This window comes from Lycium barbarum, chromosome 2 (assembly GCF_019175385.1).
Source record: "Lycium barbarum isolate Lr01 chromosome 2, ASM1917538v2, whole genome shotgun sequence".
Taxonomy (NCBI): Eukaryota; Viridiplantae; Streptophyta; class Magnoliopsida; order Solanales; family Solanaceae; genus Lycium; species Lycium barbarum.
The window spans coordinates 143,016,470-143,029,264 of NC_083338.1; the positions used below are offsets into that span (position 1 = coordinate 143,016,470).

The following is a 12,795-nucleotide window of genomic DNA, read 5'->3' on the forward strand; positions in this document are numbered from 1 at the left end:
TTGAAGGAAACCGTACCCTTTCAAAAAGCAGTTACCAATTTTGCAAACCAACATCTAGGGGCCTGTTTCAACCCATACAGCGATTTGCACAAACGACACACCAACGTAGGATCTGGACTTTCAAACCCGGGAGGGAGCTTCATATACACCTCCTCATCAAGGTCACCATGTAAAAAGGCATTATGAACATCCATTTGGTGAAGTTCCCAATTTTTGGATGCTGCAATGGCTAGGAAGGCTCGAACATTAGTCATCTTGGCGACCGGAGCAAAAGTTTCATTGTAGTCAATCCCCGCTTGTTGATGATTTCCCAACACAACCAAGCGCGATTTGAGCCGTTCCACATCTCCATTTGACAAAAACTTGGTCTTGTACACCCACTGATTACCAAGTGTTTTCTTACCCGGAGGAAGATGTTCCAAAGTCCATGTACCATTGTCTTCCAATGCACGTATCTCTTCTTTCATTGAATGTCTCCAACCTTCGTGTTTCATGGCTTCTTTGAAGGTCTTAGGATCCTTACCCGAAATAATAGCTACAAGAAACTTACTATAATTTATAGAAAAATTATCACAATTAATATAGTGTGCTAAAGGATAGGGAGTACCTGAGGATTGATTGTTAACAGGAGTTGTAGGGGACAGACTATTAGCAAAAACTGAGTGTGTCACATAATCACGAAGCACAACAGGGGGAAATTTCTCCCGAAAATCACACCCCAAGCCACCTTCCACATTCGTGACTGAGGTATGGTGTTGCTGCCCCCCCCCCCCCCCTCGCTGCCAGCGGGCGCTGGGTTCCAAGCGAGCTGTGCAGTGGCTGTTGGCAGTCGTTCAACCTCGCTGCCAGCTGGCGCTGGGTTCCCAGCTGACTGGACAGTGGCCGCTGGCTGCAGCTCAGCCTGGCTGCCAGCAGGCGCTGGTTGGGCAATGGTTTGCGGCTGCTGCTCAGCAGCCTCCGAACTATCAACTTCGCCCCCTAATTCATCCCCGTACACCATAAAATCACGATCAATTTCAGCACCCTCATAAAAAAAACTAGACAAAATATTAACATCTTCCGGACAAGCAAAAGGAAACACATCCTCCACAAACTTTACATCACGAGAGACAAAAAATTCCTTCGTATCAAGATCAAACAACCGCCACCCCTTCTTACCAAATGGATATCCCACAAACAAACATTTTCTGCTCCGACTAGCAAATTTGTCACCTTGAGTTTTTTGATTATGAGCAAAGCACAAACACCCAAAAGTACGAATAGCATCAAAAGAAGGAGGTTTATTGAATAAAATTTCAAAAGGTGTTTTATTTTCCAATTTGGGTGTGGGGATACGATTTATGAGATGAGATGCAGCAAGAACACATTCACCCCAGAAAAAAATAGGCAAATTGGCCTGAAATCTGAGAGCCCTCGCAACATTCAACACATGTTTATGCTTCCTCTCTACCCTCCCATTCTGTTGCGGAGTACCCACACAAGAGGTTTGAAACAAAATACCAGTGGCGGAAAAATAATCGATCAAACAATTAAATTCTGTACCATTATCACTTTGTACAACTTTAATTGTTTAATTAAATTGTCGATCAACCATAGCAACAAAAGCCATAAACATCGAAAACACTTTTGTTTTATCAACCAACAAGTAAATCCAAACAGCTCGGGAAAAATCATCAACAATTGTTAAAAAATAACGAGCTCCACACGACGAAACATGGCGATATGGGCCCCACAAATCACAATGTATTTTCTCAAATATTCTAGATGCATTATTATCACTTAAAGGAAATTTGTCTCTAGGATTCTTAGCACGTAAACACACTTCACAATCCTTTGCTAAACTACTCTTATCACTACTGACATGAGGAAGCAACTTAACTACTCTCTCGGAAGGATGCCTCAATCGTCGATGCCACAATTCCAATGCGGACGTTGCCACGACAGTAGACACATGTTGCACCACGTCCGGTTTGCTAAAATAATATAGTCCGTCCCTCCTAACTCCCGTTCCAATCAGCTCCTTCAGTGGGTCATGAATAGCACACATATAAGAATTAAAAGAGACAATAGTATGTAAATTATCAGTAAGTTGGGGGACGGAGAGTAAGTTGCAACGTAAATAAGGCACATAAAGGACATGATGTAAGGTGATTTTATCTGACAGTCGAACAGAACCTTCCAAAGAAGCAAGCACCTTTTCACCATTAGGCAAACCAATAGGACAATCAACAGTATGGACATCAAACAACCAAGATTTCTCACCGGCAACATGATGAGTAGCACCAGTGTCGATAATCCAAGAAAAAACATCAAACTTACCATTCAAGCGATTTTCGGGAATTGTAGCATTACCAAAAAATCCCGTAATAGCCTTCCATTGTTCGGAAGTAAAGTGCTGACCGACAGCAGCGTTATTTGATGCGCCCTTGAAACGAGTAGGCGTGATATAGTCCCCGGGTCGGTCTTGAGGACCGAGAAAATAGGAAAAATTAGACTCAATTTTGGGTGGTGGTGGAGCAGGTACGGCGTCACCGGCCATGGAAATTTACGATGAAGAGAAGAAAAAAAACGTGTGGCCTGATACCATGTAGAAACTACACAATCTTGACTTGTTCCATTCATTCACCAAGAGAGAATATATATAGGATACAATCTTGAACCCTAGTGAAACAAGAAAACTAACTAATATATGATAATTAGTGCAACAAGAAAACTAACTAATATATGGTAATTATCTCCCTACAAATATGCTATCAAATAATATCAAATAATATAAAGATATTATACCGCAATAAATACTCGTCTCATTTAAGATTTTTGCCTAATGTATCACATTCTAGTTTCTACAGGCTATACATGAGTAGGTGAAAATATGTCGAATCACGCAAAAGGGAACGTTAAAGCAGCAGATTATGAGTGCCTTACATTTAGACGACCAAAATAAAAGTAAGGCATGAAAAGGAAAGACAAGGTGGAAGGAGTTTGTCACCAATAATTAAATATGAAACAAAATAAACAAATAAAGAACCAAAAAGAGAAATATAGATGATGTTATCATTTAGCTTATGTGGCCATTACAACCAGAATCACAAAAATTCCCCATGAAACAGCAATGTAATTCCCATTTTCAACAAATCAACAAATTGCTATAACCCCATATATCTAATGAGAATTAATACACTAAGATGGCATACTCAATATTTTTTCAAGGAGACACCTGCTACTCTCAACAACTTATCGAAACAGCTGAAAGTTGTCATAACATATCTTCACATCATCCACAAGCTATGCGCGATTCCTTTTGTGTATAACTTCACATAATTATATCAACGGTAAGATCTCAGGTGGAAAATTTGGCAGCTAGGAACATATGATTTCTTCGAAGCAGCTTGGTCAAACTTCTTAATGGCAACTTCATTTTCCTCTAAACTTGTTTGAACAAAATATCGGACCCACCACGTTGAGCTCCTCAATTTGGCCTTTTGAGAGAACAGAAAGCAAAAGTAAGTAGTTGGCATCAGATTTCAAATTTAGCAAGATAATCTAAGTACATATACTATCAATTTTTATGAAGGGAAGAATAATATGGAAAAAAAAAAATAACGGGCAGGCCTTTGGCTGCCATTTTATTGGGGCCGCAGCTTTGCAGCATGAAGTATCTTCGACAAATGTAGATAAACACTTTTTCTCTTTGATTGGAAAATAGAAGATCTGACTTTTGACAAACAGTGATATGCTACTGCATGAATGAAGATGTTATAATGAGGTTTCAAATGAACTGCTAAAATGCACTCAAATTTTGTCAAGGCACCATCAAGAATCTAGATCAACTAAAACTAAAAGAGCAAGACGGGATAGGCCATTTCTATCAGAAGATAATAGGACACCCCCCCCCCCCCCCCCCCCCCCCCGGGCCAAATAAGACGTAATAAAAGGCAAGGCTTCTAACTAGGATTAAAGTCTTAGGATCCAACACATTGGCTCCACACCCCTAAAATTTATGAGAGATAAAATGTCCACGCACTGTAACAAATTTATCTAAGTTTATAAGATGCAGGAGCAAGTCACTCACCAGCCCCCCAAATCTGGACTTTTCCGTAAACTTAGCTTTATGGTGACGTGGATAACCTGCAATTATCAAAGATTAACATCAGATGAACATCCGTAGAATTCTATGGATTACAAAGTTTCCCCAGAAACCTGCCAATATCTTATACTATGTAGTAACCATGTGGAATAAAGGACGCAGGTATGAAAGTGCAACTTATGTATGGAATGATATGGTTAAATCTTAAAGGAGAAAGCTGAAGGAGTTAACAGCTCAATGAAAGCAAGGTGATCAGACTCTCCAACACATCCAAAATACAAAATGTTACTCTATAGAGGTCAACTGACCAAAAGTTTTACAAGAATAAAAGCACGCTGGCTGAACTGAAAGTACGCATGTTGCATTGATTTGGCATCAATAGCGAACCATTAGTTTAGAAGGATATGTATGCTTGAGGTATCATCAAAATAGATCCTACTATCACCATATCATTCTTTGAGAATATTATATGCAAGTTATCACTGTTAAACGGGAAAGGAGACAAAATGAATTCTCAAGTATCTTTTCTTTTTATAGTAACAACGAAGTCTTGCATAATTTAGGAATGAATTTGTTCTTTTCCAGTAAAATGGAAGGAACGGAAAAAGCCGTGATGTTTCTGCTATATTCTTCTACTAACACAGATTCTCTCTTTCAGTTATACATAGACCCTGGTCATCCAATATTCCCCTGTTTGCTGTATCTCCTCACTGTCACGCCTGTTATATCCACTTCTGAGAAAACAGTTATTAGTGCCATTTATTTATTTTTATTTTAAAAAAAAAAAAAAAAATCATCCACTGGACACAGATGTCCTCTTCTTTTCTCTGTGTATGGGGGTGTGGAACCCAACATCTTGTCGTTAATATCCCTGCTATAAAATCGTATAGATATTCAGCTTTTCTTGATATTATTTAGGTAACTTGAGAAATGGTGAAAACTGGAGAGACATCAGCTTTGTCCTACTTCAAAGGAGAAAACTGGATAGAACATTATTGGACCTGGTATAAAGGGGGATAGAAACCTATTGAAAGCTATGTTTTGTACTCTTCACTTTCAATGCCGCACCCATGTCGACACGACATGGGTGTGGGTGTGGGATCCGTACCTGATCTGGTCAACCAATTTTGGGTACTTTGACCAAAATCGAGGGAGAAATGCCGAACAGATTCAATGATTTATGTAATCAAAACAAAAGCTATGGTGAAATTGAAGAAAATGGAATAACCTGTATATAGAAATTTCTATGTCACTACTTTGCCTTTTATCTCCTTCCGAGATTCTCCTCTTGAGCAATTTTTTTTCTTTTTTTGATGACATGGGAACCCACAGCCACTACCCTTCGGGTGCGCACAGGGTAAACCCAGCTCCTGTGCAATAGCTCACAAACCACACAGGAGAGGTAATACTAGGCAAGCCCATGCGACGAGCTCGACCCAGAAGACAAATCCCCTATTGTCATAGGCAGGGGGTTTCGAACCTGAGACCTCCATTATGAAAGTCCCATGCTCAACCAACTGAGCCACCCTTGCGAGTACTCTTGAGCAATATTTTCTCCTCAAGTTTTCCACATAATATCTCATAATTTAAGTTTTATAACTCTATTTTTAGAATTTTGAATTAGTTTTTGCCGAATCCACGCACCCGTATCCGTACCCACAAATCTTTAAATTTAGATCATCACGAATCCGACCTCTAGATCCGTACCCATATCCGACACCCGCACCTGAGTCCGAGCAACATAGATTGAAAGCATACCGTATAAGAGACATCAGTGCAGAAAGAAATAAAAATTCAGGCAACAAATAATCAAGTTTCTAGCTTTGTCTACCAAAGAGAGGAATATGCTAGTATCACCAAGTACTGAAAATAAAAAAAACATTCACATGTCAAAAGGCATATCTTTCTAGGATTTAGATAAATACTTCCACTCATATGTGTGTAACCCAAAAGGCCAAACACCAAAATAGAGATCGACAGGAATGCAGAATAAACTTCCATTTTAGACTGGCTGTCATCTAAACATTACACCTAATTAACAAATTCTTCTTACCCGTGAAAATAACGAGTCCATGAGATGACACCCTCGCCAATTCAGGAAGGGTCCTATTAAGATACTTTGGAGACAAGTAGTCCAACGCATCTGAGACAATCACTAGAGAAAATGATTTTGCACGATACGGCAGAGGAAATTTTATATCAGCCACGCGAACAATGCCCTTATGCACGAGTTTCTTGCAAAAACGACCTGCATCCTCTATATCATATGGTTCTATACCCCATGCTTCAGTATCTTCCTCTCCTAACAATTTAGCAACTACCGAACAAGTATCAGGACCAACATGCAGCACCTTATGCATGCTATCTCCATATGCTTTCTTCAAAAAAGGGATCGCCTTTTGAACCTCTACCGTACATAAAAAATCCCCTGCAGAGGTAAAACAGGTTGAAGATTCTAAGTCAACTTTAATATAAAAAAGGCAGTAACTTTATCTTAATAAATGTCAAGGCAAATAAACTGATAGAAACTATTATCCAAATTAAAATAAAGCAATAAAGTTAAGATATCTTCTAATATGAAGATTGGAAGTCAGTAGCTCTGTATATAGACTATATCAAGATTCTTCATCAAAAACTATAGACTACATCAAGATTCTTGATATGCATAAGCTGTTAGAGAGAATAGTTAGTTTTATTATATCTGAACAGACATTACTTTTAAGTAACTTTTAGATGGTTCCTACTACACGAGCCTTCCTATAATAGATTTTTATAATTTTCCTTGGAGTAAAGCCCCAGGCAGAACCCAAAAGTGACAGCGGTTATCATTAAGGACCAAACTGAAGTTCTGGATACATATATGAGGTGATCATGACTCATGAATACATAGACCATTTTCACCAAGCAATTAATAGAAATGTCTCGGCACTTTGATTAAAACACATAATACATATGGCATTTGAAAGATAAATATGTCAAAACTCAAATCCTTCAGAATACTGCATGAGCACTTACCTTCCACTCTACTGATAGCTCCTTTAATACTGGCAAAAGTACCTACAACCGATGATATCCCTCCATCAGCGTCAGATTGAAGTAAGGAACAATACTTACAGGCAGAAAGTGAGGTAAAGAACAATACTTAGAGGCAGAACAAAACGTCCAAGTCGAGAAAAGGATACACAACAACAACATACCCAGTGAAATCCCACAATGTGGGGTCTGGGGAGGGTAAAGTGTACGCAGACCTTACCCATATCTCGGAAGATAGGGAGGCTGTTTCCGAAAGACCCTCGGCTCAAGAGAAAACACAACGAGAAAAGGTCAGATAAGCACAAGCAGTTCAAAGCAAAATGAAAACGAAACAAAAGAAAGCGAATAAGTCATGATAGAGCAGTCTGAAAAAAGGAAGCAGTAGCTACCAGAGATAAATAAGATAATCGAAGTACAAGAAACAACATATAGTAGCAAGAATCAAAGGAAAATAGACTATAGATCAAAACTGCGACTACCTACTAGCCTTCTACCCTAATCTGAGTCCTCCATACCCTCCTATCTAAGGTCATGTCCTCGGTAAGCTGAAACTCCATGTCCTGTCTAAGCACCTCTCCCGAATACTTCTTCGGCCTACCCCTACCTCTTCTGAAACCATCCATAGCTAACCTCTCACACCTCCGCACTGGGGCATCTGTGTCTCTCCTCCTCACATGCCCAAACCATCTCAGCCGCGCTTCCCGCATCTTGTCCTCCACTGATGCCACTCCCACCTTATCCCGGATATCTCCATTCCTAATCCTATCTCGTCTGGTGTGCCCACACATCCATCGCAACATTCTCATTTTCCGTATTTAAATAACCTGCGTGCCCATTACTGACAACAGGGATTCATTCGAGATTTTTATTTAAAAGACATTGAGGTGAGGCCACTACTTGTTTGCAGATAGACCACTATTTGTTTGCAGATAAACATTAAGAAATATGTCGAAAACAATTCAATAAGAGATATCTTATACTTGTTCATATGTAGATGCCATTAAACTATGTTTCGACATCTTTTCCTTCTTCTTCTTTTTTTTTTTTTTTTTTTTTTTTTTTTTTGTTGATTGAAGGGAATGCTGGTCATGCACAAGTAATTAACGATTAATTTGCAGATAGACCACTATTTGTTTGCGGATAAACATTAAGAAATATGTCGAAAACAATTCAATAAGAGACATCTTTTACTTGTTCATATGTAGATGCCATTAAACTATGTTTCGACATCTTTTCCTTCTTCTTCTTCTTCTTCTTCTTCTTTTGTTTTTTTTTTTTTTTTTTTTTTTTTTTTGAAGGGAATGCTAGTCATGCACAAGTAATTAACGATTGATTTCAATATACAACTTACTCTAAACAAAGAATGTATAGGGAGTCCTCCAAGTCAACTAAACTGTTTAACTAGTATTTAATTTAAACTAGAGGCTCTAGGCCACAAACTGTAATGCCTCTAGTTTTCATACCCAACAATTTTCACCTATTCACAAAAGTAAATTTTGATGACAAGAAGTTCAAGCCTTTCATAAGGAATGTTGGAGTCTAGTGTCATGACGGAGCTCCAGTGTTGAGCAATCAGCTAAAATATCTTGTTTACTTTTTTCTTCATTTTTGTTGTTGCACATTTTACTATATTTTCACAGATAAATGTAATTTATAAAATTCCAAGGATTCGGATATATACCTGTGTCACGGTAAAAATACCCTATGAGAAGAAATGCTCCCTGGAATATCCAAAAGGAAAAGTAGAGTTACAAATGCAGTTAAATGACTTGAGTCTAGTAATTTTCCAAAGTTTATAACTATTAGTATCAGAATCTGGGAATAAGTACCACGATAACAAGGCCAATTGTTAAATATGGGGGAGACCGTGTCTTTGACCGAATTGAGGCTTCTAATGACGCAGCTCCATTATCTGCTACACGTCGAGATGGGTTGATAGGCCTCCTTGACATCATTATATAGGTTCCTTGCAACCAAAAAACCTAATTTTCTGGGCAACATAGAAGGCAAATTCTAATCATTAAAAATCAATCAAGAGCCAATAATGTCAAAATCAAAACTAGATACCAAAAGCTGTAACATTTCTCATTTATGGCAGCTTTGATAATTTTCTCAGAGGTCTCCAAATATGGCATTATCTCAATATTAGGAAAAAGAACCAATCTTTTAAGAAAACAATGATTAGTAACTATCGATTTATTAACCACACACATGAAAAGGAGCTAAACTAAAAGGGTGCCAAGAACAACACATTCAATCATTCAGTATAATAAGCCAACAAAAAGAGCAAAAAGCACCCATTTTGATACGAGGAAAAATACAAAGTAATGTGGTGAAGCATTTAACCATATATTTGTTACTCCCTCCGTCCCATAATAAGCGTCACCTTAGCCAAAAACACGCATATTAAGAAACTAATAATGCAATGTGAAGTTTACCAGATTACCCTATATAATAAAAACAAATTACTTTTACCTCTTGATTAGAGCATGCACAAGAAGTAAATCTTTTGACATTAGGAATCCAACAATACTAAGTTACTATATGGCTTTTCCAATCATCATTTAGATGTTACTTTATTGTCCAAGGGTAGAATTGGAAAAAACCAGCCAATTTATATCTTGGTTTACCAGGGTGACACTTATTATGGGACAAAAAAATTTAGCTAAAGTAACACTTATATGGGACGGAGGGAGTATTTGTTAACCACACCCATGAATTGAAACTACGAGGGTGTCAAGAAAGAGACAAAAAATTCAATCTTTAACTATAATTAACGAACAAAAAAACAACATTGTACCCATTTTTATACAAGGGGAAGAAGGAAAAAAAAAGGAAGATAGGCAATGGCAAAACATCATTTGTACCTGAAACAGTAATTAACAACGTTGAAACCCGAATAAAGATCCGTAATTTACAAATATTTTGTAATTCTAGCACTCAATGTGATATGTATATTGATGAATACAAAAATTGGAAATTGTATAGAGAAAGAGAGTGAAATTTTTTGTTGGAGATTTGGAAAGTAAGGCGCGTATGGAAGATTACTGAAATTGGCGCGTTGGGAATGGGAACGGTTGTTATTCAACGGCTCTGCTCACTCTTCGGGAGCTTCGATTCTGATTAGGAAATAATCACCGACGCACACAACATTTTCTTTCTTTTTTAATTTTTCTTTCTTCTTCTTTGTTTGTGTTGTTGTGGATTTCAAGAAGATAGGTTTGCACTATTACCATTTGATTCGTTACATTTTTTAACCGGAAAAGGGCCAAAACTAGTTGAACTCTGATAAATAGTTCATTCATACCCTTCGTTATACTTTAGGGTTAATTATATTTTTACTGTTATACTATAAGGTCAATTATACTCTTATGGCTAACGATTGTCACGTGGCATCATCTCAAGCCTTTAAAATTATTTTTCCCTCAAAGATTCCTTCAGTCGGCTATGGAAGTTGAAGACGATGGAGAGAGAGAGTGGGAGTTTTGAGAGGGAAATAGTTTTTTAGGGTAAATGGGTTGGGTCGTATTAGTTTGGCTGAAAATAATAAGTTCGGGTCGGGTTGGTTATTGTAGTGGGTAAGTATTAGTTGGGCTGAAAATAATAAATTCGGGTCGGGTTGGTTATTTTAGTGGGTAAAAAATTATTTGAGGGAAAAATAATTTTAAAGGCTTGAGATGATGTCACGTGGCAACCGTTAGCCATAAGGGTATAATTGACCCTATAGTATAACGGTAAGGGTATAATTGGCCCTAAAATATAACGAAGGGTATGAATGAACTATTTCTCAAAGTTTGGGAGTAATTTTGGCCCTTTGCCGTTTTTTAAATGATAAGTTTAAATTAAATTTGTTTAAAGTATACCCTCTTAGTAAGTGTTGAGATTAGTTTAACCTGTTGACTATATGATACAAAATCCACTACTACTAGTTTTAATATAGACATTTGATTTAATTGTATAAGATTTTATAATGATAAAAGTATAATGTACGTATATTTCAGTGTGTCAAGTTTGAAAATTTTGAAAGAATGAAGAAAGAAAGAAAGAAAAAGGAAGAAATACTTAATTAAAACGCAAGAAGGGGTACCAAACATGGCCATTCAATGGGTGAATCCAATGCTAGACCAAAAAAAAAAAAAAAAAGTAATAGGAAAAATATGGAGATTTGAAACTCTATTTCACTTATGAGTCGCACTTAATAATTTATTGCACCATATGATTCTTTGGCCTGATGTGCACATATATGCTAAAGTACATAAAATTTCACAAAGCACTATAGTTTGATGGTTATTTACCGTGCGTAATTACAATTTGGATAATTTTCATTAGTAGCTAAAGTTCATTTGGTATCCGCATGTATTCGTTCGCTCTCATTGATTGTATCAACGCATACAGTTTTAAGAGTTTTATTTATTCACTTGAAGTTATATATGTTTGATCAACCTAGTTGTATCAACACATATAATTTTAACGGCATGCCATGTTAGCTAAAATTGTTTACCCAAAAGGGTACAACTGAATTTGTTTAGTGGTTTAAATGATACACGAGTGATTCGTTAAATACAAGAGTAAATTATAAATGACAGGTCATATAATCAAGTAAATATGAAATGAGAATGTATTAGATTGTGCCTGAGCCGTATGAACTCCGAGGAATCTCGCAATGAGGACAACTCCGAATGAACACTTTAGCCTTGAGGAACACTTTGGATCCAGTACAAAAAGTAAGTAAAAGTAGTAGTATTTGCTTGTATGCATAAGTATAAATTGTTAAGCTAGAATTGAATGCCCTCTAACCAGAGACGAATCTAGGATTTCAAGTGGATGAGTTCACTATTGCTAATAAAATGAGATATAAAATTTTACAGTAGCATCAACTTGGTGAGCTAAACGTTAATGGCTGCTTAGAAATTAAAAAAAGAAAGACGCAAAAGTGCATTTAGTGATCAAACCCAACACTTGGCCAGTGCTCCACTTAGTCTCATTTAATCATGTATTCCTTTAGTTAATATTATATATACTTTAAGGATTATATACATAATATAGTGAGTTTAATCGGGTGATCATGGGTTCGCGCGAGCCATTTTCTATACATAAATTCACCCCTGCCTCTACCACTGATGTTGGGCTCCTCTTATAGGTGCTAATCCACTAGCATAAAGCCGTGAATCGCGCCTCATTATTGACAATAATGGACAATAAATACTACTTAATTACAAAAACGAAACGTATGGCTACGTATTCGGACCGGATATCGAAGCTTGAAACTCATAATTGCTCTCTAGCAACTGCTTATGACTCCTTGCTCTGGGCTAGTGTGGGATGATTTCCATCGGGTCTATGAATGAAATGTGTCTCAATCGTCTCCCTCTGTCACATGTCATCTTACGCCACGTGTCTTGTCAAATTTAATCCTGCACAAAATAGACGATGTTAATGGATGAAGGGCAATATAAAACTTTTTTCAGTAGTAGAGGGATAAATTTGAACTACTATTATAATGTTAAAGGTATATATGGACCGATAATATAACGAACTACATATTTAAACCTTTTTAAATAGTTGAGGGGCAAACATGACCCTTTTCTCTTGATATATAATTATGAGCTTCAGCCTTGAGTATCAACAGCAATATATAATAATGAGCTTCAGTCTCGAGTATCAACAGCAAAATA

At 37.2% G+C, this 12,795-nt stretch overlaps 1 protein-coding gene across 2 annotated transcripts; it reads right to left on the reverse strand.

Moving 5' to 3' along the window:
* Window positions 1-3,020: 3,020 nt before the first annotated feature.
* On the reverse strand, window positions 3,021-10,348 carry LOC132627736 (probable pectin methylesterase CGR3). 2 transcript variants are annotated; one of them, XM_060343295.1, is made up of 7 exons: window positions 10,169-10,348; window positions 8,950-9,110; window positions 8,802-8,841; window positions 7,103-7,144; window positions 6,141-6,515; window positions 4,073-4,128; window positions 3,021-3,479 (listed from the first exon to the last, which is right to left on the reverse strand). In XM_060343295.1, exons 2-7 carry the CDS (start codon window positions 9,073-9,075, stop codon window positions 3,327-3,329), a joined length of 792 nt encoding a protein of 263 aa, XP_060199278.1. In that variant the 5' UTR covers window positions 9,076-9,110; window positions 10,169-10,348; the 3' UTR covers window positions 3,021-3,326. The 2 variants fall into 2 exon arrangements, with proteins under 2 accessions (XP_060199278.1, XP_060199277.1); XM_060343294.1 differs by having other exon boundaries at window positions 9,988-10,348.
* Between the last annotated feature and the right edge of the window lie 2,447 nt (window positions 10,349-12,795).

What these genes read in the sequence shown, in the direction of transcription:
- LOC132627736 (XM_060343295.1), bottom strand. Translation starts at nt 9,075, where the DNA reads ATGATGTCAAGGAGGCCTATCAACCCATCTCGACGTGTAGCAGATAAT. An exon ending in CAATTGGCCTTGTTATCGTG is followed by an intron (nt 8,842 to 8,949) that starts GTACTTATTCCC and finishes TGGATATTCCAG; the next exon opens with GGAGCATTTCTTCTCATAGG. An exon ending in TGGACTCGTTATTTTCACGG is followed by an intron (nt 4,129 to 6,140) that starts GTAAGAAGAATT and finishes TGATAATTGCAG; the next exon opens with GTTATCCACGTCACCATAAA.